This window comes from Corylus avellana, chromosome ca9 (genome assembly GCF_901000735.1).
Source record: "Corylus avellana chromosome ca9, CavTom2PMs-1.0".
NCBI lineage: Eukaryota > Viridiplantae > Streptophyta > Magnoliopsida > Fagales > Betulaceae > Corylus > Corylus avellana.
The window spans coordinates 23149567-23175460 of record NC_081549.1 but is presented as its reverse complement, the minus strand read 5'-3'; the positions used below and the strand labels follow the sequence as shown (position 1 = coordinate 23175460).

Genomic DNA, 25894 nt, shown 5'->3' with positions numbered 1-25894 from the left:
TACAATTTTTACATAAAAATTACAAAAAAAAAAAAAAAAAAAACTTTCATGGGAAGCTCAAAGAATTTCCAAAATAAATTGATGGATGACTCTCTTTTTTCTTTCTTATGTTTTTCCAAGCATAAATATAAAGTTAATTAGATAATAAAAAAGAGATATGTTATACAACATTCTCTAAACCATTTCTCAATCATCTTTTTTGTAAAATTATTATTGAATTTATGGACTCATACATAAGTTTCACAAATTCAATAATAGATTCACCAATTCATTATATATATATACTGTCATAATTCTTGCTTTTTAAGTGGTGTTTAGCAAACAACATCAAACACCACCACGCTGGCTAGGTGTAAAAAACCCAAATTAGTTTCTTATTTTCCTTGGAAGAAAATAATATGACAAAAAGGAAAATAATAGTAAAGGAGTCGGTGGGGAATTACATAATTTAATTGGTGTGGAGGTGACATTTGATGGTCTCTTCAAAAATTTGGAAGGAAGTTAAGTGTAGAGGCTTATTTATAATTTTTTTGCATATCACAGCGGGGAGATGTGACCAAATTCTTATACCACAATATAAGTAAAACTTATTACAAATAAGTCTAATCTTCGGAACTGATTATATATATATATATATATATATTCCTTAATTTACCTATTTGAATCGATGTGATGGATCAGTTTATAGGCCCAACCTAAAGGTAGCCCGAACGTAGGTCGACGTTGAGCACGAGGCCCAACAAAAGCCTTAATCGTTCTTGTTCCGACCCAAAAAAGACAAGGAAAAAACAAACAGGCCCAAGAACAAAGATGTCGTTCTTGTTCTTGTCCACTAGTACTCCTTGACTCCTTGATAAATACCCTTATCCACACAACACGCTCAGAAACCAGAAGTGAGTCTAGCAATGGCTACGGCAGCAGTGGCGGACTGTAGATGGAGCATGGCATCTCTGAGGTCGGCACTTCCTTCAGTGGCAGTGTTTCCCCATACTCCCCCTTCCTTTCGGATACCGCTTCCTGCATTCCAATCATCACCATCGTCATCATCTCTCAGCCTCTCCCGTCGTCCCAGGACCCAGCAGATTGGGGTTCCTTACACGGGTCTCTCTCCCCTAAATCCTCTCCTCTCCATTGGCTCCTCGGGTAAGTTATCTCCTTCCATTTCTCTACCTTCTCTTTTCCATATGGATTTTTGCATCTTTATTCTCTCTTAGCTTGTAAAAAGTTGGATTACCCTATTTGATCTCTACGCAAAACCTAGTTTTAGTTTTTCATGAATTCAATTTTGTTTTTCTATTTTTCCTTCCTGTTGAAATTCCCCATTGACGCGGTAAAATTTTATTTTTCCCTTTTGAGCTAATATCCATTTACATTTTCATACTTGAGCCCGGAAAAATGACAAGGTTCATCGGTTCCCCCAGACCCACAATTCACCCCTCATTCCACGTTAGTGGAGGTAACATTTGTTACGAATGCTTTTGCTCTTAACGACTTATATGCCTTCTCGCAGAGTACACAGGTTTTGAATATAATTTCACCATTATTGATAATGGGTGCCGGTTTTTTGCCATGAGACATGGCAGGCGAGTGCCCAAACTCAACAGGCCTCCCGACCAACGACGGGCGCTCCTGCGAGGCCTCACCACCCAGCTCCTTAAACATGGTCGGATCAAAACCACTAGGGCAAGGGCAAGTGCCATGAGGAAGTATGTTGACAAGATGATCACACTGGCTAAGGAAGGGTCTCTTCATAAGAGGAGACAGGCTCTGGGATTTATCTACGAAAAACAGATCGTGCATGCCTTATTTGCGGAGGTTCCAGACAGGTATGGGGATAGAAATGGCGGGTATACAAGAATCATTAGAACGCTCCCAAGGCGAGGGGATAATGCGCCCATGGCATATATCGAACTTGTTTAGGTATTAACTTTTCTGAAGCCAATCTATGCATAACTTCCTATTTTGCCTGCATCTCTGTAGGTTTGAGATAGGACCATTTAGACGAAGGTGTGGAATTTCAATTTTTGTAGTACAAAGAGATGGACTTAGCTTATAGATGCTTGTTCATGCCAAGTGGTTCAGCTTAGACTCTCAATGTATCTTTTGAATGTTCAATTTACTTCTTTAAATTGGGTGGATACTTCCCGGTGTAGATGGTAGGTACAATTAGAAAAAATTATATATATATATATATATATATATATATATATATATATATATAAAAGAATCCCAACATTCTTGAACGGTTAAATCTAAATGTTTTGCTTTTTGGTGTATCGTTATTTGTTGAGTCGTAAGAGATCATGCTTTCTTTCATTATTATTCCTTTTCTTTTTTTTTGTATTGACTATTCCTTTCTTGACCTCCCCTTTGTCCATCTAACTTTTCCAATATGAACTATTTGGTATTTTTCTTTTTTCATAGGTAAGATTGGAACCTAACAAACATCCATCTCAATTTCCTTCTCACAGAATGCTCTCTAACTGTTGCTAAACACTTTTCAAGGATTCTGACAGGGTTTAATTGAGTTTGGGTGATGATTTGTGAGGAATTTGTAATGATGGAAACAGATTTTCTTGAAAGAGTACTCCATTTAGGGTAGGGGTTCACGTCTTTCAATCTCATTTATTTGAAAGTGAGCATACCTGTAAGGCCTTACATTCACTGGGCTCGTTCCCTCCTTGAGTGGGATTCGATGATCAAATTCAAGAGCTAGTGGAAAAGTCTTAGGCTCTTCAATCACTTGCTAATATTCATGAATGATTTGTTGAATTTCTCTAGTTGTTTGGGCCTCGTTGGAGTGGAGGCAGTTGCCGGGTTCCATCCCAGATTCGGTTTGGGGTTATATTTTGGTGGCTTTGCTCGCAAGCTCAGTCTGGTTCAGTTCAACCTATCTTATCTTTTCCTTGCCAATTTGATCATCTCCTGTAGCGTGCATGGCTTAAACATTCGGACCTCAGCCATATCATCCTTCAGACCTCTTAGAAATGTTCCAATCAAAGCTTTCTGCGGCCAACCTGTCACCTAATTGGCCAGCCTCTCAAACTCTCTGGTATTCCCTTAGAGTGCCATTTTGTTGGGTTCGAAATAAAGCTTCATCAGAATCCTCGTAGTCTGTCATTGCAAAACAAGCAAGAAGTTCTTTTTCAAAAACCTCCCTCGTAACTGGTAAACTTTCCTCCTGATACACTTTTTTCAGCCACTGCCACCACTAATTCACTCCACCTTCAAGGTGCAATGCAGCTAACATTGCCTTCTATTCTTCAGTTGCTTGTTGATATTCAAAAAATTTTGGGTGACTCGGTCAAGCCTCCCCATTGGGTCCTCTCCTGCATAACAAGGAAACTCCATTTTAATGGGCTTGCTTGAGTTCAAATGGTGGTTGTCATCTCGTATATGATCGTGCCATGAGGAAGAACCTTGGTCTCTAGATCCCCTTTTGGTATGACGATGGCTGCCCTCCTAGCTCTTGGACATGGTGTCAAGGATCTCATTCAAGGTACATTTGAAACTCTACATCCTTGATGCATTCCTCTGAGAGTTGGCTATCATATGTTATAAGGTTGGGTATCGGTTAAATTGGTGACAGCAGAGGTATTTTTGCCCACTAAATCAAAAAATTCAGTTAAGTCGTTTAATTAACTGACTTCGTACCGACAAGATTAAATTTAGACTATTCAGTTAAGTCGGTTAACTTAGTGAAGTCGGTTAAATGTCGGTCGGTTAAGTCAGTTAGTTGTGAGCTTTTTATATTGGGCCAAGACTATTTTTGTGGGCCAAAATGGATTTTTTTTGGGCTAAACAAGTGATGCAAAAAACAATTGTGGGCCAAGGTTAGTTATGTTGGTTTAGTTAACCGATGAAATAAAAGTTCTATTGTCTACCAAACCAAACTGAGGTCAAAATAAGTTTTTTATTCCAACTACCGACCACTGGAAGTCCATAGGTGGTCGGTAGCTGTTCGGTGGCAATTGGTAGGCGACAATCAGATATTCTGCCCACCCCTAATATGTAGCATGCATCCCTTCCTTAAGTTCCTGCATGTCAGCTTCTAGCTTTTCAATCCTGTCCTTATTCCTAACTTGGATTCAGAGCGAGGTAAGTTTTTTATTCCAACTACCGACCACTGGAAGTCCGTAGGTGGTCGGTAGCTGTTCGGTGGCGATTGGTAGGCGACAATCGGATATTCTGCCCACCCCTAATATGTAGCATGCATCCCTTCCTTAAGTTCCTGCATGTCAGCTTCTAGCTTTTCAATCCTGTCCTTATTCCTAACTTGGATTCAGAGCGAGGTTCATGGGGTTTGATTGAGTTTGAGTGATGATTTGTGAGGAATTTGTAATGATGGAAAGTGATTTTATTGAAAGAGTAATCCACTTAGGGTAGGAATTCACCAGCATACAAGGTGTTCGATCAAATGACACAAATGAGTTTTTCCTTATGCTAATGATTTTTTTTATTTTTTATTTTTTTTATAGAGAGACTACTGCAAGCAACAACTCTTAAGGATAATGACACCATGCTACTGATAAGAATCCCAAACTACGTAACCCACTAGACCTTTACCCCGCATCCTTTATCTTGAACTACACTTATCACTGCCCTAATCAGATGACACTGATACAAGTACTTTGGATTTCGCTTCCTGCTCCTTCTGTTCTCATCAGATTCATTGTTTGCGCATATCTCCATTATCTTCCTATCACTCTATATGTAATTCCTATTTTGACTACATTTATTCTTTGAATCGTTACCCCTGAAACTGATAGCATTCAGTGCTGTACGGTTTGCCTGGAAGGCTAGAACAAAAGTTAGGTACTCCTTTGAAAAGCTTGTCAGCATGAAGTGTTTTCACCATGCCTAGCAAATATCAAATGGAACTTGTCACACTTGATCGGTAATAGTTATTCTGTTTCACCCAAGTATTTGGCTTAAATCTGTATTTTAAGCATTGTTTATCGTAAAAATCATTGTCATAGACTCAATACCATGTCTAGTCACTCACATAGCTTCTCTAAGATCTACATGTTGGAAGGTTTATCATTGTTAATACGGTGTAATTGATTGATTGGCATTTTGATGGATGGCAGCTAAAAGAACACTGGGGCTTAACTTGGGACTTGGTTGATGATCTGGAAAGGGATGCGTTATATTGAGAGTCTGGTTGATAATGGAGGAGGGGCATATTGTATTGATGATCATGGAAGCGTTACCTTGTATGAACTCTAGAAAGAAGTTTTTGACATGGTGGATTAGTAATGACAGATAAGTTAAGGAGTAGGTTGAACAAATGCCAATTATGGCTATTAATGCAAGGAACTTCAAATGTAGGAGGAAGGATGAGGAAAGGGGATGGGTTAGGTATTGTTTTCTCAGTTGTACAAGATTTTTCTAGTTTGGAACGTTACACTTGATAATTATGTTGGGCGACCTCATTTTTCTGCATTCACTTTCTTGATACACGTCACTTGTTTGGAACCTGAGGTGCTTTGATGGTTTTCCTGATTCTATTTGCATTTACTGGAAGGTTTGAGAATATAGCATTGGCTGAAAAGGTCAGTTGAGAGGGAGAAAAGATGTAATGAAAGCTCAGTTGGCTTTATTGCGTGTATGATACATCTTTCTCATGAGCATGTGAAGGCCCTGTTAATATTTAGACGTGGAACATTCCAATTGATATATTATAGTCAGGCATTAGAAAAGATGTCTCCAGTAACTTGGCTTTTGAATGTTAGGGCTTCCCAAATTTCTTCAGTCTTTTTAGGGTGGTTGAATTTCAAAAGATTTCTAAGTTTTCAGCTGTGACAAAATGACTTAAATTCTTCCCCTAGTCCCACTCCGTGCAATATTAACCTTTCCTTTGTGACTGGAGTCGAAGAAAAGATATGTTCAAGATCTTTGTCTCAAGTTGCTTAAAACTTCTAAACGCACACGGAACATATGACGCAGAAACTTCAAGATGGATATTTTAGACGAAGTTTGCAATATTGACACACTAGACAACTTTTGCTAATTCAGCTTCAGCGGTGGGGGTGGGGTCCCAAATTCCAATTGGGTGTCGGGTGGCCAATTACTCCATTTCCGAGTCAAGGAGTCGGGTTTGTCATTAGAATGCTTACAAGTTACATGTGTTCATTGCCACGAACGTTTTAGACGTGTCATTGCATTTGCGGCGCCTATTCTAATATAAGCGGAGGAGGCATTCCTGTTCATACGGGGAATTGAGAATCTGAATCTGGGAAGTGGGCCTTCTTACTTGGACTTTATTGTATGTAGCATCATAAAAAGGGGTTTAAATAGGGAGGATCTTTAGTTGCTCCTTCCAGACAGGTCAAATCATAACCCCACCAAGGGCAGGGCAGCAGGAAGTCGGTAAATAGGAATTAATGGGGATTGGGGAGAGTCTCTCCCTAACATCATCATGCTCATGAAAATTCAAACCCGTGTTGTGTTCTCCTCACGTAGTAAAAGTCTTCATTTTAGCATTCCTCTATAGATTGTACACAGGAGATACTTGTTTGCCATCCTGTCATACATGCACACCGTCAGATGAAAAGACCCTTAAACCGGGCTGTTATTAGAGTTGGACTTAACTCTTTGTCCTGTATCAAACATTCAAGATTTAAATAGATGATTATGAAGTGAATGGGTATAGAATCATATTCTTGTATGATACGTGTGGTGTGGGAGGTGAGATAGGGAATGGGGAATTGGAATTTGGGCTCTTCCACTTTCACTATGCACTACTCATGGTGCGCGTCGCTAGTTACCACATGAAAATGACCTCCACTTTCCTTCTCCCTTTTCTTTTATATCTTTTCCAGAAAAGATTTTTTAAAAAAAATGATCAAATATAATTTTCGTTCCCATCTTACCTTGATCTATTGATAACATATCTCATCAACTCATGATGTGTGTTTGATTATGGTTGTAAATATTGATCTCTTCGCTATCCACAGTGGCAGTGAGGAGGAGGTCCCACCTACACGGCCGCCCAAAGAAACCATCTCAATGACCCATGAACGACAATGACGTGTACTAGATCCCCACCTCTTCCGGCTTCCGTATTGTAATTGGAACCCAATCATACTCTTTCAATTTTTTGTTTTCCTAATACTAAGCAGCCTGAATGTGATGTTTTTTCATCCAAACATATATAGTTGTTGTTAATATAATAAGAAAAAGAGGTTTAATAAAATAAATAAATAACTAGTGGTCATTGAGAGTTTGTCATTAACTAGTCCCTCCCAAAAAATATATTATCATTATAGGAAGTGCATTACAAAGTTATGATTCATATGCTGTGCGATTCTTTTTGTGTGTAAATTAATTTCGAGTTCAAGACCTATCATCAAAACCCACGTAGTTTATACATTGACAGATATACTTAGAAATTGAGTCCTTATCATCATCTTAATTGTAAGTGAAGTACACGTGGCGAACTGACAATAGGTTGATTTTGCTAAACTTAATCTGTTCATGGGAATGAAAACAAACTAATTAGTAGTAATGATGGCATATATTATTAATTGAAACCTTTATTTACGTTATCTAAAAGTCTCCCTGGATATAAATTATATGTAAATATAAAGCTAAAAAAATAATAATAATAAAAAAGTCAGAGGTCCAACACTTTGATATGACCCTTGGCCCTTGGGGGGAGATGGAGGGAGGCGCACAAGCACAAACCGCCCAAGCCAATCAGGATTGTTACGAGCCTATTATAATACACGAAGAAAACAATAAAAAGGAGTATATTATAAATATCTGGCATCCTTCTCCTTTTTGTCCACCGCGAAACGGTCCTCAGCCACACGATATTATTCTACTTATTTTATTAGGTGCAATTATTTTTATCGGCCTTGGAAGTAAAGATAGGGGTGGGTGATGTTGACTTTTTATCATTGTTTTTCAGTTTACTAATTCAATTTCTTTATCATACTTCATCATGACCATTACCCACCACCTATATATATATATATATATATATATATATATATTTTTTTTTTTTTCTCTCCAACCTTTAAAAAGAAATGTGACATCATGTGATGGTGGCGCATTAGCATATTTTAACTTTTATTGATGTCGTTTAACGTCCGTTCACGAAACCTATTCTGATTTGGGCCACCAACCAACCAAAAATTCCAAAGCGTGTATATATAAATAAATCCGGAGGACTCCATTGGCAAGTTGCCTCTCTCTCTCTCAAACACTCTCGCAGCGTCTCTACAGAATAAGAATACATCAGCAACATTTCGATTACGGTAATGACAAAGGTATTCCCCAACAACTTATCTCAGAGGCTCAATTCCACCCCGTGCTCCCCCGACGGGAATGGGGACGCGGCAATCCTAACGGTGTGGAAGAAGTCTCTGCTGTTGAACTGTAACGGATTCACGGTATTCGACGGCAAGGGGAATCTGGTGTTTAGAGTGGATAACTACTTGGCCGGCCACAAGGGTGAGATCGTTCTCATGGACGCTGGGGGCAAGCCTCTCCTCACCATCCGGCGCAAGGTATGTGATCTCCCTACTCCCTAGCCTCTCTCTATTGCTGTCCGAACAATATAAATTATATATAATCGATTGGATTAATTACAACTGATGGATGATATATTATATATGACCTTAATTCAGAGGCTGAGCCTAGGGGACAACTGGCTGGTGTACGACGGAGAGACGGCCGTGAATCCCAGATTTTTGGTGAGGAAGCAGGTGAATATTCTCAACACAAAGTGCTTGGCCAACGTCAGCTCAGGCAGTAACAGTAACAACGACAACGATGAGGAAAGTGGGATTACTTGTTCATCATCATCCACCTCCAGCAAGAACCTTTTATATCAGATCGAGGGTTCCTACACACAACGATGCTGCGCGGTGTTGGACAAAAAGCGGAGACGCGTGGCGGAGATCCAGAGGAAGGAGTCCGTGGGAGGAATGACCTTCGGCCTCGACGTATTCCGCCTCGTTGTACAGCCTGAAATCGACGCACCGCTCGCCATGGCACTGGTCATTCTTCTAGACCAGATGTTCGGATCTTCCAGACGCCTTTCCCATTAATTAGATTCCACCGCTCAAGCAATTGGATCGAACCGACCGAACGGATCATCCTTCGTTAGCTACACACCAACCGCACTACCACGTACAGCTACCGCCACAGCTCATGGCACTATGGCAGGACCATTTTTCGTCTTTTTTTTTTTTTTTTCCGGTATGGATATATATATCTTCCCAACCCTTCTCTTTTTCTTTCTGGGTTTTCTGTTCCACTCCCCCACCTCCCCCCCTTTTTTCCTTTTTTGTAAGAAGATGGATGCTTGGTTTTTTCCTTTTATATAAAAAACCAGGCTCCAACTGAGGATGTATATAATTCTTCAAAAACAGGAGAACCAAAAATGACACAGTTTTTTTTTTCTTTTTTTCTTTTTTTTTTTTTTTCCTACACCCTATACTTTCTTAGAGCGACGACGCAGAAATAGATTTCGATCATATATATCATTGTTGAAAGAGTGTTTATGTCGGCTCCTAAAGTGAAAGGGAAAAAGGATACCCACTAACAGGGCAAGTCGCCATCAACCGACGCACTTATAGCTATTCCGGTTAAAGAGTAGGGAGAAAGGCTCAAACTAAATCCTGAGCTTTTCCTTAGCGGGATGAACCCGTAAAGGCAGATAAGGCTCCACAACACCACAACAGGATCCCAACACCTCTCTCCTCCTCTGCTCAGCCAAGGACCTAAAGCCAGCTAGAAAGCAGTAAGCTATTTAATTAAGTAGGCTCGAGATGGTTCTAAGGGCCTCTCTTAGTCTGAGTACATCTTATCCAAAGCCAAACCCCAAACCTAATCGGACTGTACCGTCCTTGCCTTACCTATCCTAACACAAGGTAGCTGTAGCTCTCATTCCCTAGCTGCTAAAAGTACGAAAAAAGCCACCATTCCTTAGCGCTTGTGCTAAGGAAGGGCAAGTACCTCCTCTTCCTCTATTTCCTTCCATCTTTCTAAAACTCATGTGTCAGAGGAAACAACAAGGTGCTAAATAAAATAGGAATGATAGAATTTATTTATTTTTTAATTATTTTTAAGTCTATAAATTTGTATGAAGTATATAAATTTAATGATTAATATATTAAATTTGTAAGATAAAATAAAAAATAATTAAATAAAAAAACATTGAAAAATTATTGTCCACACCTGACCTAAGAGGTATGATGGTGAATCCTACGTGCACCGAAGGAGAGACGTTTGAAAGGTTAAAACGATCATGTCCATTGCTTGGATTCCAATAGGCCTCTTCGGCCATATAATGGGCCTCCAGAAAAAGAAAAATAAATCTCCCTCAATTTATTTTTATTTTTTTAAAAAAAAAATACCCCGTGCCGGTCTGCATAAAACACTTTTTTCCTTTTTCTCGATGTTTGTTGTGGACAGAAAAACGCTAATCAATGAAAATAAATTCTGAATTTTCCTTAATAAAGTGGAGGTCACTAGTTCGAATCTTCCTTCCCCTCTTGTGTGGACATGTAAAAAAATATATATATTCCGAATCCGTGTGGGCCTATCGTGTAGGATGAAACTGAGCTAATGGGTTAATCTTAGGCCTTGGGGTGCAGGCCGGGTGGCCCTGTCGGCCTAATTTCCCAGAGAGAAACTTTTTTCGTGCATGGCTTTTAATCATTAAGCTAACTATTAGAATTAGAGAATATCTAGTTAGTTATAATAAATGGGTATTTTTATTTTTTAACTTTTTGAAAGGATAAAAATATCATTTCACTATAATTAATTGAATATTCTCCAGTTCAAATGAAATGGAAAAGAATATCCTAATTCCTAACCACCAAGCCATCAGAAGTCTTCTGCTTGAAGACTTATCTCTTAACTAATATTACTTAGCTGCATTAATGCAGGCTATATATGAAGACAAGTATCGTTTCCTTAATTTTGTTTATGTTCATCCAAGACGTTGACTTCTCTTGCTTAAGTTTATTATATCGATGTAATTGAGCTAACACTTCATATTATTTATACATGATGCAATGATTATGCAAGTATAAGTATTTGATTTTTCCCACGCTTGCTGAGAGATGAGAAGTCTCTGTTATATATATATATATATATATATATATATATATTGGTGTAACTCCATTGCTTGAGTGTGAGTTGAATGGTTTGTTTACCCTGTTTGTGCCTCTGTTTTCCTTGAAGCTTTAAACATGTGGCTGCAGTATATATATATATAGATATAGTGTGACTCCATTGCTGGAGTGTGAGTTGAATGGTTTGTTTACCCTGTTTGTGCCTCTGTTTTCCTTGAAGCCTTAAACATGTGGCTGCAGTGATCATACTACTGTTGCGTCTCAGAGAACAGAAGTTCCCCAATTTTACTAATTCAATTTCTTTATGATACTTCATCATGACCATTACCCACCACCCATATATATATTTTTTTTCTCTCCAACCTTTAAAAAGAAATGTGACATCAAGTGATGGTGGCGCATTAGCATATTTTAACTTTTATTGATGTCGTTTAACGTCCGTTCACGAAACCTATTCTGATTTGGGCTACCAACCAACCAAAAATTCCAAAGCGTGTATATATAAATAAATCCGGAGGACTCCATTGGCAAGTTGCCTCTCTCTCTCTCAAACACTCTCGCAGCGTCTCTACAGACTAAGAATACATCAGCAGCATTTCGATTACGGTAATGACAAAGGTATTCCCCAACAACGTATCTGAGAGGCTCAATTCCACCCCGTGCTCCCCCGACGGGAATGGGGACGCGGCAATCCTAACGGTGTGGAAGAAGTCTCTGCTGTTGAACTGTAACGGATTCACGGTATTCGACGGCAAGGGGAATCTGGTGTTTAGAGTGGATAACTACTTGGCCGGCCATAAGGGTGAGATCGTTCTCATGGACGCTGGGGGCAAGCCTCTCCTCACCATCCGGCGCAAGGTATGTGATCTCCCTACTCCCTAGCCTCTCTCTATTGCTGTCCGAACAATATAAATTATATATAATCGATTGGATTAATTACAACTGATGGATGATATATTATATATGACCTTAATTCAGAGGTTGAGCCTAGGGGACAACTGGCTGGTGTACGATGGAGAGACGGCCGTGAATCCCAGATTTTTGGTGAGGAAGCAGGTGAATATTCTCAACACAAAGTGCTTGGCCAACGTCAGCTCAGGCAGTAACAGTAACAACGACAACGATGAGGAAAGTGGGATTACTTGCTCATCATCATCCACCTCCAGCAAGAACCTTTTATATCAGATCGAGGGTTCCTACACACAACGATGCTGCGCGGTGTTGGACAAAAAGCGGAGACGCGTGGCAGAGATCCAGAGGAAGGAGTCCGTGGGAGGAATGACCTTCGGCCTCGACGTATTCCGCCTCGTTGTACAGCCTGAAATCGACGCACCGCTCGCCATGGCACTGGTCATTCTTCTAGACCAGATGTTCGGATCTTCCAGACGCCTTTCCCATTAATTAGATTCCACCGTACCGCTCAAGCAATTGGATCGAACCGACCGAACGGATCATCCTTCGTTAGCTACACACCAACCGCACTACCACGTACAGCTACCGCCACAGCTCATGGCACTATGGCAGGACCATTTTTCGTCTTTTTTTTTTTTTTTTCCGGTATGGATATATATATCTTCCCAACCCTTCTCTTTTTCTTTCTGGGTTTTCTGTTCCACTCCCCCACCTCCCCCCCTTTTTTCCTTTTTTGTAAGAAGATGGATGCTTGGTTTTTTCCTTTTATATAAAAAACCAGGCTCCAACTGAGGAGGTATATAATTCTTCAAAAACAGGAGAACAAAATATGGCAGAGTGTTTTTTTTTTTTTTTTCCCTACACCCTATACTTTCTTAGAGCGACGATGCCGAAATAGATTTCGATCATATATATCATTGTTGAAAGAGTGTTTATGTCGGCGTACCTCCTCTTCCTCTATTTCCTTCCATCTTTCTAAAACTCATGTGTCACAGAAGAAACAACAAGGTGCTAAATAAAATAGAAAGGATAGAATTTATTTTATTTTTAATTATTTTTTAAGTTTATAAATTTGTATGAAGTCTATAAATTGAATGATTAATATATTAAATTTGTAAGATAAAATAAAAAATAATTAAATAAAAAAACATTGAAAAATTATTGTCCACACCTGACCTAAGAGGTATGATGGTAAATCCTACGTGCACCGAAGGCGAGACGTTTGAAAGGTTAAGACGATCATTTCCATTGCTTGGGGTCCAATAGGCCTCTTCGACCATATAATGGGCCTCCAGAAAAAAGAAAAATAAATCTCCCTCAATTTATTTATTTATTTATTTTTAAATTTATCCCATGCCGGTCTGCATAAAACACTTTTTCCTTTTTCTCGATGTTTGTTGTGGCCAGAAAAATGCTAATCAATGAAAATAAATTCCGAATCCGTGTGGGCCTGTGGTGTAGGATGAAACTGAGCTAATGGGTTAATCTTAGGCCTTGGGGTGCAGGCCGTGTGGGCCCGTTGGCCCAGTTTCTTAGAGAGAAACTTTTCTCGTGCATGGCTTTTAATCATTAAGCTAACTATTAGAATTAGAGAATATTCTGTTAGTTATAATAAAAGTGTATTTTTATTTTTTTACTTTTTGAATGGGATAAAAATATCATTTTACTATAATTAATTGAATATTCTCCAGTTCAAATGAAATTGAGAAAAATATCCTAATTCCTAACCATCAAGCCATCAGAAGTCTTCTGCTTGAAGACTTATCTCTTAGGTAATATTACTTAGCTGCATTAATGCAGGCTATATATGAAGACAAGTATCGTTTCCTTAATTTTGTTTATGTTCATCCAAGAAGCTGACTTCTCTTGTTTAAGTTTATTATATCGATGTAATTGAGCTAGCACTTCATATTATTTATACATGATGCAATACTTATACAAGTATAAGTATTTGATTTTTCCCACACTTGCTGAGAGATGAGAAGTCTCTGTTATATATATATATATATTGGCGTGACTCCATTGCTTGAGTGTGAGTTGAATGGTTTGTTTACCCTGTTTGTGCCTCTGTTTTCCTTGAAGCCTTAAACATGTGGCTGCAGTGATCATACCACTGGTGCTTCTCAGAGAAGAGAAGTTCCCCAATTCCTACTAGTATGTGGATCTTTTTATTTCCTTTAGTCAATGTATTTTGTCAAGCGATTTGCAAAAAGGGCAAATTGTTGCTTTTATTTTGTAGATATACAACGTTATTATTTTTATTTTTTTAAAGAAGTGAAAGGTGACAAAAGGAGAACAATGAAAAATATATTAAAAATAACATAAAATAAGACATATTGGTCAAATAATGGAATTTTGGTAAAGTCTTACTACCAAGAAGAAGAGAGCAATCATACCTCTAATAAAACATTTTTTTCATTAATCATAATTTGACAGAACATTTAAATAGACATTGTAAAATAAATCTTAACCCTAATTTGACTCACTTTGGGCTAAGCCCATTATCTAATTATAAAATAACTTTAACCCTATTTTGACCGACAATGGACCAAGCTCATTATTAAATTATAAAATACAAACTCTTAAAAATTATAATATAAAACCTAAATAAAACTAAAGATTAATTTATTATTTTCTCATCCCGCATCATGACATCAATTGAAGGTGACCCGCCCTAAAGAAATTCAAATTGCTTACAATTACATATATATACAACTTGTTAATTTATCTTTTATATATTTCAGGGTAATGCTTGTTTTTATTAGTATTATTTTCCCTTACCTTCACGATCTTTGCAATTATTGAGCCTTCTTCTCTTTCTTTTTTTTCGTTAAGAGGTCAACAAGATTTTTTAAAAATAATGATTAATCCTCTAGGCCTTACAGGTGACATATAGAAAGCAGATTATATATTGGTGACGGGGAGGACAAAGAAAAAGATGGCGGATAGAGATAGAGACAAAAAAGGGTTTATATATCACCTTACACCAAATGAATCGTGATGCCAAAACGTCATATTAGATGCATGCTTTCTTTCTTCTTCTTCTTTTTTTTTTTTTTAAATTTTTTTATTGATGTCAATTCCTGTATGAGTCTGTATCGAAAAATTTTATACTTTAAATAAAATAGGCTTTTTTTTTTTGGGTGTTAATTCACGATAACTATGACAACTATAATGAGTTAAAATTTGGATCTAATGAAGATTTTAATTTCCGAATAATTCTTAATTATCATATAGGATTTTTTGTTTTGTTTTTATTTTTTCAAGTTTAATAACCTAACAGTACTATACTAGATATAAAGTTACACAGTGCACGATGCACCATTTGACCATGTCGGGGAAAAAAAAAAAAAGAAAAGAGAGAGAGAGGAAGAAATAGAGGAAAATTATGTAAAAATGGAGAGAGAGGGAGAGCGCCATGATGACGGTTGGTTTCACCTAACACCAAGCTGGTTTCACCTAACACCAAGCTTGACCTTCAGGCCGTGTTTGGTCTGAAGAAGATGGTTCGAGAGTTGAATATTTGGAATATGCCTCATTGGACTCTTTCATTAACTATTATTGTTCTTCTCAATGGTACCAATTGCAATATTGCAGTGGCACCCTGAATTGAGAAACAGACATACATGCACTCTGCCAATCAGAGCGTTTGGATCGTATGTTTTAACTTGTAACTTAAAGTCTTAAACCATGGTCCATGAGCAGTTTTCATGTGTCAACACAATTTTACATCATTGTTTTTTATTTTTGTGAATCTATGAAGCAAAATAATACCACTTGATCTTAAAGTTAAAATCAGGTGATAGGAGAAGGTCAACCTCGTGTCACAAATTTTTTTCTTTTCTTTAAAATTGATTCTCTCCCTCTCCCTGTCCCTCTCTCTCTTTCATTATTTTCTCAATATTTAAGTTTTGATCTAACTAATCCATACTTAATATTTATTTTATTTTATTTTGTTTTGTTTTGTACCACATGACTTGTTTTTCGTAATGTAATGATTTTATTTTTACCTTATCATGGAGACACCTCGTCAGATGTGTTGCTAAGTGCTGTCAACTGAAATGGTTTTATTTTTACAGAATATTATCACCCACAACCACTAATTTGAAATAAAAGAAAATTCAACTTTTTATTTATTTATTTATTTTTTATTTATCACGGATTGTGAATTTGGTATAAATATAACAATAAAGTTAACAGATTAACAGTAATTAGTTTTTTTTTTAAAAAAAAAAAATCCAATAAATAATGCCTTGTTTGGCAGTAAAAAGTAGGAAAACAATGTAAAGGAAAGAATATCTGGTAATATTCGTTTTGGGCGGTCAATAATCCAACAGTATATACTTTTTTCTAGAAATATCACGTGCATTGGCATGCGACGCTCTTAAAGTGCTCAAGCGAGCGTAAGACCGCCAAGTATGAGACAATCTCAATCAGTCGACGGTCTAGGAGCGTTGGCGCTACAAAGTTCTGTATGGACAGAGAATCTTTATGACGTAACGCGGCGGTTTTATTGGCTGAATAGATCTACTAGTGTAGGAGCGAGAGCACTGGATTGTTGGAGGTGCTTTGTCCCCACGCCAAGTGTACCCTAGGCCTAGGTGGTGGAACGATGGCTTTCTATGGGAAGTGGTTTTTTTTTTTTTTTTTTTTTTTTTCTAGGTATATATATATATATAGTGTCTATTGCGAAGCAATCCTGGTAGTATCTCCTCTGTTCTTTTTCTCAAAGCTTCTTCTCTGTTTTGTCGATTCCAGTGAGTTGTAATCGTACAGAGGTAAGTTGGTGTTTCTCTGATGGTAGTATTTTCGGTCGATCCGTTTTCTAATATGTTGTATTATCACTGGTAGTAGCGTTATTGTGCGACTGTGATTGGTTGATTTTGATTTGGATATTTGGATATTTTGATGGTTTTCATTGATTGATTTTTGATCTGACCGAGTGGGGCGTTTGTGTAGTAGTTTGTGAACATGGGGACCTCAGGATTCTCGTGGAAATTGCCGGAACACCCAAAGCTTCCAAAGGGTAAGACCGTGGCCGTGGTGGTTTTGGACGGCTGGGGCGAGGCCAAGCCCGATCAGTACAACTGCATCCATGTGGCCGATACACCCACCATGGATTCCCTCAAACAGGTACTAGTGAACTACTTTACTTTCATTTGCCATCGGATCCATGGCTTAATGGTCTACCCGATGCATTTGTTGCTTCTTGATTTTGTCTCAACGTGAGATCCATGTGGTTTTCTCCTCCACTCTACCATTTTGTTTTCCTTTAATTTTGTATTTCTAGTTATGTTGATTTGAACTTTTGATTTTGCGGCTCAAGAATTTTTGTTCTCGATTTTTAGGGGTACTCTTACGTGTTTACCGACTGGTTCTCTACGTCCTCGTCTTTATATATATATATATATTCGAAGCCAAGATTCATCTCATCAACTTTTAACTAAGAAATCTGTTTTCTTTTGATCTTGTTAGGGTGCTCCTGAGAAGTGGAGGTTGGTTAGAGCTCATGGTAAGGCCGTGGGCCTTCCAACAGAGGATGACATGGGCAACAGTGAAGTTGGTCACAATGCACTTGGGGCTGGTCGCATCTTTGCCCAAGGGTAAAGCTTGTCTAACCCCCACCCCCCGCCCCTATTCTTTTTTCTTCTCTCTCTCTCTCACTCTCTTTTTCTGTGGGCAATCTCTACACAAATGTCTGATATTATTTGCAATCGTTTAGAGGAGCCAATGGTATCATAATTTGAGAAAAAACTATTCATTCAACGATCTATGGATCCTCTTATTTTTGTTGTTTGAATTGCACTGATGCATTGCATTGGTGGATATAACAAACTATCTCAAAGGAGTATTGACGTGCACATCATTCTAGCTATTCAATTATATACTCAGGGGTGCATTACGCTTTTTTATAAAATTTCCAGTACTTATAAAAATAAAAATAAAAATGCTTCTGTTATGTTCAATTGCAACCCGTGCAAAATTGTTTCATGGTTTTGGCTGTTTTTGTAGCCATGTTAAACATAACCTGTTTTCTGTATATCCTTACTTAGTAGGTCCATAGTGGAGGTTTACCTTTTTCTGTTGGATACTATTATATAAAGCAACTAAATAACTTCCTGGTTATTGGTTGTACCATAACCAGTCCATAAGTTGTTTATCTTTTGGACCAGTGATTGTGGGTTTCATTGTTTTCCAATATCCATGAAAACCCATATGGAACTCGTGACTTGATAGCTGGATGTAACTGGATGCAGTATTTGAGGTGTTGACTTCAACTTTGGTTTCATCGAAACACACATGGCAGTGACTTATTATACTCTGGGCTGTAAAATGCTGAGTTTGATTATCATTGGATATCCATTTATTGAACAATTAAATTAGTTCTTAATTATTTTTTATAAGAAGCAATGGATGTATCAAGAGTTATTGGTTAGGTAAAAACTTTTTTACTTTTAAACTGCTGTGTGCTTAGTGATGGTATTCACTGAATAAGCTAGGGACTCCTCCTTGGGTCTAACTTCACATGTTCTGGTTGCTGGATCACGCTTTTGTCTTCTTTGTGCATATGTTCATACATATGAATATATACGCATGCGTGCGTGCGCTCAATTGTGTATTGGATAGCGATTTTTAGTTTCTTTTGTGGTCTGAATGCTGAAATACCCTTTTTTTTTTTTTTTGGCTGAATACAGTGCAAAGCTTGTTGACCTTGCTCTTGCCTCTGGAAAAATTTATGAAGAAGAAGGTTTTAAGTACATAAAGGAATGTTTCGAAAATGGCACATTGCATCTCATTGGCTTATTGAGTGATGGTGGAGTCCACTCCAGGCTTGATCAGTTGCAGGTAGGTTTTATAGTTGAAGTCTCATTTTTTATCAAGTTGTACGCTGGCTGACCTTCAATTTTTTTTTTCCTATTTGTATTTTCCCTGTGCAGTTATTGCTTAAAGGAGCTAGTGAGCGTGGTGCTAAAAGAATCCGTGTTCATATTCTTACCGATGGCCGTGATGTTTTGGATGGTTCAAGTATAGGATTTCTTGAAATTCTTGAGAATGACCTTGCAAAACTACGTGAAAAGGGTGTTGATGCACAGATTGCATCTGGTGGTGGTCGCATGTATGTCACAATGGATCGTTATGAGGTATGAAATAGCATAGATACGCGTCCTGTTATTGTTATCATTTTATGTTTTGTTTTTTGTCGTTTATCTTGTGCTTGTTCTTGTTTCTTAAGATATTTAGTGAACATCAGCATATAATTCAAATGGTCTATTCATCACTGGGTAGTTTGGCCAAATATAAGAAGTTGCTAGTTAGTCTAGTCAACTTGCATTATTACTGATGTGTACCTAATACATAGTTGCATATAGTACTCTGGATCTTTGCCCAGTCATGAAAATCACCTGATGAATAGATTACTATAGTGCCAAATTGACCTTAAAAGGGATGATGAAGGTGGTGGCTACCATGCCCCTAGAAATTAGAACAAGGATGCAAGCTGCTACCTATGAATGGTTTCCTTGATTATCATTGAGGATGCCAGTTTGTATTTTTTTTTTCCTTTTAACTATCTGGATCGATCATGTTTGTTACTGATTATTGGAACTTGACAATAAATAAGAATAAATGGGTCTGTTGCAGAATGACTGGGATGTTGTCAAACGAGGATGGGATGCCCAAGTTCTTGGTGAAGCCCCTTACAAATTTAGAAATGCTGTTGAAGCTGTCAAGAAACTGAGGGAGGAGCTAAAGGTTAATGACCAGTACTTGCCTCCATTTGTTATTGTTGATGAGAATGGGAAGCCTGTTGGTCCTATAGTTGATGGTGATGCTGTGGTTACAATCAACTTCCGAGCAGATCGTATGGTTATGATTGCTAAGGCACTTGAATATGAAAATTTTGACAAGTTTGATCGAGTTCGATTCCCTAAAATCCATTATGCTGGTATGCTTCAATATGATGGCGAGTTGAAGCTCCCAAGCCGTTACCTTGTTTCTCCTCCAGAGATAGAGAGAACGTCTGGTGAATATCTAGTGCACAATGGTGTCCGTACTTTTGCTTGCAGGTTAGTTGTCACTCACTTCATATGCCCATCCTTGTTACATTTTGTGGCATATTAGTGTTTTTCTGACCATGAATTCTGCTCTTGAAGTGCAGTCTCCTCTGTGGGTCATTTCTTTTTGTTCTTTCTGTTTTGGATTTGAATATGTTGAGTACTATAAAATGTGTTAGGAACTTATTCATCCCTTAGCTCAGTCGGAGCTGGCCATTTGAAAAGGAGAGATTCTGCCTTATTTGGGCAAGGGAAATTCTGTTATGGGAAGTGGAGAGCAATATGTCATTCTTTTATCTTGCTTCTCCAGAATGCCAGAAAAATATTGTTGTGGCTTACTTGTATCTTCCTTGACACAATTTCTTTTGAAGGACTGCTTGCAGTTCCTTTTTTTGTATGCCTTAAATTTTAGGTCGTTTGTAGATGATCTTTTAAGATGCAGTTTCACTTGACACTGCACCCATATATATAATGCTTTCTCTCTCTCTCTCTCTCTTACATCAACAGTGAGACTGTCAAATTTGGTCATGTCACCTTCTTCTGGAATGGAAACCGCTCTGGATATTTCAATCCAGAACTGGAGGAATACGTGGAAATTCCAAGTGATAGTGGAATTACATTCAACGTCCAGCCAAAGATGAAGGCATTGGAGATTGCCGAGAAAACGAGAGATGCTATACTTGGCGGAAAATTTGACCAGGTAATTCATTGACTAATCACGTGATGTTCGTGGAACATGGTTTCATGTCGAACAAATGTTGACATGTCATTGAACTTGTCTGTCTAGGTGCGTGTTAACCTGCCAAATGGTGACATGGTGGGGCATACAGGTGATATTGAGGCCACAGTTGTGGCTTGCAAGGTTGCTGATGAGGCTGTCAAGGTAAGAAGGTTTTTCTTTCTGTTTTTAACTTCAGACTTTGTTATTTTGGTGGTCTGTGGCGTTGGAAACCTATAAGAGTAAATTCTAAACCTTTTATTTCAGTTTGTGCAAATTGGATCGGTATGAAACCTTTTTTTTGATTTATTTTTTTTCTCATCAGATTTGGTCAAAGGGTTAAGGGGGTCACGTTTTTTTTGATAAATAGGAATTAAGTGTTTACTTTAACAAGGAAACAAATAAATGTTAGAATATGAAACTTGATACTAATGAGCTCTAGATCAAATGAGCCAAAGGAATAAAATGATATGTAACAACATAAATTCCAACCAATGAGCCAAAGGAATAAAATTATATGAGACGGAGAGGAGCTTTAATTATGTCTTTTCACCCTTTATTTGTTTTCTCGTTTTTTATCTATTAAAAGAAAAGCCTGCATGTTGGCTGACTGGAGAAACTGTCAAATTGCAGATTATCCTTGATGCAATAGAACAAGTGGGTGGAATTTATGTTGTTACTGCAGATCACGGGAATGCTGAGGACATGGTGAAGAGGAACAAGTCCGGGCAACCTCTTCTCGACAAGAATGGCAAACTTCAAATACTCACTTCTCACACCCTCGAACCAGTAAGTTCATTGAACTCTTCTTAACCAATCATATGGGAGACTGAAGTGGATTAAATATTTTGTTTTGGCTAGCGTGGTCACAGATATTCCTCCTGTATGGGAGCTATTAATTTGCAAAGAAGACTGCTTTTTGTTTCTTGGGTTGTTAGTGGAGGGACTTCTGCCTCTATAAGCCAGTTTTGCAAAGTTTAGATATATTGTGTAAATTTCAATAGCTTGGGATTTCATGGGTGGCCAATGCTTTTTTGTTTCTTTGAACGGCACCAGAAATTATAATCTTTTCTGCGGACTCTACTACTTGCACGCTGTCCCCAGGATTTTATAATTGTTATTGGTCTATTGAGTCAGCTTTGCTGCTAATGTTAGTATATATTGAGGTATGTTAATTCTCTAGTTCTAAAACATTGTTTGGATTGTTTCTTTATTTAGGTTCCAATTGCAATTGGAGGTCCTGGATTGGCACCTGGTGTCAGGTTCCGCAAGGATATTCCTAATGGTGGGCTTGCCAATGTTGCTGCAACTGTGATGAATCTCCATGGGTTTGAGGCTCCTAGTGACTATGAGCCAACCCTCATTGAAGTAGTTGATAACTAGGACAGCATAGACAATGAGCTCTTTAATGCCCCAATTAAATGAGCCGACCTTCATCAAATTCAGAGGCCGTGGGGCACAGCACGCAATCTTGATAAAAATAAGTTAAAAACTTTATTATTTATGTCACCATTATGGTGGCTTTGGTATTTTGAATCAACTTCTTGATAGCTGTCTGTGAAGGTTGACAGAACAGGATAGTTAAAATGGAATTTTTGTTTCATATTTTCAATCATGATTATCGTCATGATGCGGCTGTTTTCAGACACCTGTTTTAGATTGGATCGTTTTCAAGTGAAAAATCTTGATAGACTCATAGACTTGATCTATTAGCATATGTATGCTTTAATATTTTGCACTTGGGACTAGCTTGCTTGGATTTTCTTCTGTTGAAGTTCACATTCACGCTGTTATTGCCTGTGGCTTTTTTTGCATGGTTGCCTGATTCAGTCTGATGACGCGACGATTCTGATTATCAGACAGATGTGACTACCAAACAGTAAACTGACATATATTTTCCACTGTATCTGATTCTCGAATAGGTATCCAACAATCGACTCTCCACCCCAGATTCCAGCTAGAGGGAGGGAAAAGCTCCTCAGTGGATGGGCTGTACACACCCCTTTTGGTCTGCTGTAACAAATCTCCTTCAACACAACTCCTCTTATTCTCTTATGTAGACCTCTTTTTTTCTTGAAGGGTTATGAAGAGCTCTTTCAAATCTGGTTTAGGTCGAGTTTGACGTATTTGATGTTTTGTTGTACTTGTTCCACTCATCTAAATATATATAAAAAATTATTCAACAACCTACTCTCCCTAGTAATCAAGAGTGGCTCACTATATTTTAACTTTTAACAGTAAAGAAGAACTTACACGAAGTCGATATGTTTTACATGGTAGTATCGAAATATAATTCAAAAGAAACTTGCATTAGGGTCTTGCTATCTACAATTTAGTTGGTATATCCAATTTGGGAGTGTGCTGTTCAGATTGGATTGTTTGCCATATATGATGATAATTTTGTTTGTGTAAATTAGTCCTTGCGTTGCACTCAGCTTTCAGCAACATTTGACCTCCAATTAAAACTAACTTGGCAACTTAACTTAGATTTGCACCCAAACTAATTTTCACACTGAATTTGCCAATATAAAACCTAACAACATCAAATATGATTTTTATTATTAATAACAAGAATTTAGCAGCTATCATTATTTTTACAATTCTAACATTTATCCTTTCAATAGTTATCATATATTATCCATATTTTGAAAACCATAACCCCTGAAAATTGAAATGTTTAGGCTGTGTTTGGCAATGGAATAGAAAAAGGGAGTGGAAAGGTACTGTAGCAGATTTGATTGATATGAGAGAAAAAAATAATAATGTTTTGTATAAAAAAGTGAAAAATATATATATATATTTTGTAGTAATTTTTTTTATTTGAATAGTAATAAAAAGTGACTGATGTGATGTAAAAAGTAAAAATATTAGGTTAATTTTGAGAATAATTTTTTGGGTTTTTAGGTTTTGTCCGGTCCGACTCTTTACCAAACACAGCCTAATGTTTAACAAAATAAAAAAAATTACTTGATAGAATTGAGAAATCCAACAAATGAGTATTGGTTGTTGCTAAGTACTTTGTGGATCAAAATTTCCTAAAATTCGCAACTACTTTACTTTAGTGAGTAGATTCCTTCCTTCAAATCTCATTGAAGGAATTCCTATTCAAATTTCCTAAAACGTTCTTTCCCATCTACTTCATTGTGTTGCGTGGGTTGGTTGGTAACGGGAGGGAGGAACGTTGTAAAAGTGGCGCTTTCCGTTCCAATTTGAATTCAAAATTCAAAGGAAGGGACAGCAACATGTGCCACGTGGGTAGCGGCGTAGCGCTCCCCCCCCCCATCCTTTAAAGAAATTTGAAACTTGGATTGGTGATCGTTGTTAGGGTTTGTTTTGAGGGAGGGAGAGAATCGAGATCGAGATCGAGAGAATGGAAAAGTACGAGAAGCTGGAGAAGGTCGGCGAAGGTACCTACGGGAAGGTTTACAAGGCGAAGGACAAGGAGAGCGGAGAGGTGGTGGCCCTGAAGAAGACGCGGCTGGAGATGGACGAGGAGGGCGTTCCTCCGACCGCTCTCCGAGAGGTCTCCCTCCTCCAGATGCTCTCCCAGTCACTCTACGTGGTCCGCCTCCTCTGCGTAGAGCACTGTGTGAACAAGCACGGCAAGCCACTCCTCTACCTCGTCTTCGAGTACCTGGAAACCGATCTGAAGAAGTTCATCGATTCCCACCGCAAGGGCGCCAATCCAAGGCCCCTGCCCCCCGCGCTCGTCCAGAGCTTCCTCTACCAGCTATGCAAGGGCGTCGCCCACTGCCATTCCCACGGCGTTCTCCACCGCGATCTCAAGCCCCAGAATCTGCTGGTCGACAAGGACAGGGGGATCCTCAAGATCGCCGATCTGGGCCTCGGCCGCGCCTTCACTGTTCCTCTCAAGAGTTACACCCACGAGATCGTCACTCTCTGGTACAGGGCTCCCGAGGTTCTGCTCGGATCCACGCATTACTCCACCGGGGTCGACATCTGGTCCGTCGGTTGCATCTTCGCCGAGATGGTCAGACGCCAGGCCCTCTTTCCCGGAGACTCTGAGTTCCAGCAGTTGCTTCATATTTTCAGGTTGCTCGGTACTCCCACCGAGAGCCAGTGGCCTGGAGTTTCTTCTCTGCGGGATTGGCATGTCTATCCACAGTGGGAGCCTCAAAACCTGGCGCGTGCCGTTCCTTCTTTGGGGCCCGACGGCATTGACCTCCTTACGGTACGCATTTGCGACTTAATTTATATGTGAAAATGTGTATACCATTAATATTATTGATCAAACGATATTCTACAATACATTATACTGATTACCCATATATATATATGTGTGTGTGTGTGTGTGTCTTCTGATTAACGTATTTTGTGTTTGGACATGCAGAAAATGCTTAAATATGACCCAGCAGACAGAATCTCAGCCAAAGCAGCGCTTGATCATCCCTATTTTGATGGCCTGGACAAGTCTCAGTTCTGAAGTTGGTGATAATCCCAACGTGTATCTTTCTTCTGGTTTTATATACTATTTGCTTGGAACGAACTTAACTGTGGTTAAGGTGAAGACCTGACTTTGTTCATTTGATGCTTGGTGAAGTCAGTTGTCATCATCTTGGTGATTAGCAACTTGTATGTCTATCTTACAGTTTTTCCTTGTAACTAGTATTAAATCTTTTTGAGTAATATTAACGAGTAAAATCGAGACACTGAGAATCGATTAATTTGAGCCACAAGATTGGCAGGGTTGGATTTCTTGAAGATTGTGATTCTGATGGCATTTTTATTTATTATTTGACACTGCTGCATGATTGGCATGATGTAATCTAACCAATTCGAAACTGCTCTACTGATAAGGTTATTATTTTCTGGGATGTTAATGTCCGAGAAGCTGGAATTATAAACTGATCGAAGTAAATTGAGAAGTTCCATTGCAGAATTCCAAGAAATGGAACGAAAGATGTTTGTGGTCGATGAAATATCAACAAATACCAAGGGTGGATAAAAATATTAGCAAATGTTCAGGGCAATTAGGGCAATTTTGAGATAGTCCGAGCAGAGAAGTGGGCTGCCCTAGACTTGCTTGGTGTGACTTTGTAGGAATTCTATTTCATATTAGTTGCCCGCATTGGTAGCAACATGGGGCAAACATATTT

General features: G+C 38.4%; 5 protein-coding genes across 9 annotated transcripts; all 5 read left to right on the top strand.

Annotated features, from left to right (window-relative positions):
- The first annotated feature begins 879 nt into the window (after positions 1 to 879).
- On the top strand, positions 880 to 7153 carry LOC132191513 (large ribosomal subunit protein bL17c). 4 transcript variants are annotated; one of them, XM_059606570.1, is made up of 3 exons: positions 880 to 1143; positions 1511 to 1920; positions 6960 to 7153. In XM_059606570.1, exons 1-2 carry the CDS (start codon positions 906 to 908, stop codon positions 1918 to 1920), a joined length of 648 nt encoding a protein of 215 aa, XP_059462553.1. In that variant the 5' UTR covers positions 880 to 905; the 3' UTR covers positions 6960 to 7153. The 4 variants fall into 4 exon arrangements, with proteins under 4 accessions (XP_059462553.1, XP_059462554.1, XP_059462555.1 ...); XM_059606571.1 differs by lacking the exon at positions 6960 to 7153 and adding an exon at positions 5091 to 5346; XM_059606572.1 differs by lacking the exon at positions 6960 to 7153 and adding an exon at positions 2472 to 2489.
- Positions 7154 to 8138: 985 nt separating this feature from the next.
- On the top strand, positions 8139 to 9986 carry LOC132192080 (protein LURP-one-related 8-like). Its single transcript, XM_059607285.1, has 2 exons — positions 8139 to 8516; positions 8637 to 9986. Exons 1-2 carry the CDS (start codon positions 8268 to 8270, stop codon positions 9057 to 9059), a joined length of 672 nt encoding a protein of 223 aa, XP_059463268.1. The 5' UTR covers positions 8139 to 8267; the 3' UTR covers positions 9060 to 9986.
- Positions 9987 to 11560: 1574 nt separating this feature from the next.
- Positions 11561 to 12844, top strand: LOC132161731 (protein LURP-one-related 8). The gene is made up of 2 exons (XM_059571914.1): positions 11561 to 11951; positions 12072 to 12844. The coding sequence occupies exons 1-2, from the start codon at positions 11703 to 11705 to the stop codon at positions 12492 to 12494; spliced, it is 672 nt and encodes a 223-aa protein (XP_059427897.1). The 5' UTR covers positions 11561 to 11702; the 3' UTR covers positions 12495 to 12844.
- A 3836-nt stretch (positions 12845 to 16680) lies between these two features.
- LOC132191538 (2,3-bisphosphoglycerate-independent phosphoglycerate mutase) lies at positions 16681 to 22570 on the top strand. Of its 2 annotated transcripts, none has more exons than XM_059606612.1 (10): positions 16681 to 16783; positions 16968 to 17138; positions 17481 to 17608; positions 18701 to 18851; positions 18944 to 19147; positions 19647 to 20071; positions 20567 to 20759; positions 20847 to 20942; positions 21411 to 21566; positions 21996 to 22570. In XM_059606612.1, the coding sequence occupies exons 2-10, from the start codon at positions 16977 to 16979 to the stop codon at positions 22158 to 22160; spliced, it is 1680 nt and encodes a 559-aa protein (XP_059462595.1). In that variant the 5' UTR covers positions 16681 to 16783; positions 16968 to 16976; the 3' UTR covers positions 22161 to 22570. The 2 variants fall into 2 exon arrangements, with proteins under 2 accessions (XP_059462595.1, XP_059462596.1); XM_059606613.1 differs by having other exon boundaries at positions 16682 to 16783; positions 16965 to 17138.
- Positions 22571 to 23949: 1379 nt separating this feature from the next.
- Positions 23950 to 25321, top strand: LOC132191995 (cell division control protein 2 homolog C). The gene is made up of 2 exons (XM_059607166.1): positions 23950 to 24969; positions 25129 to 25321. Exons 1-2 carry the CDS (start codon positions 24148 to 24150, stop codon positions 25219 to 25221), a joined length of 915 nt encoding a protein of 304 aa, XP_059463149.1. The 5' UTR covers positions 23950 to 24147; the 3' UTR covers positions 25222 to 25321.
- Positions 25322 to 25894: the final 573 nt, after the last annotated feature.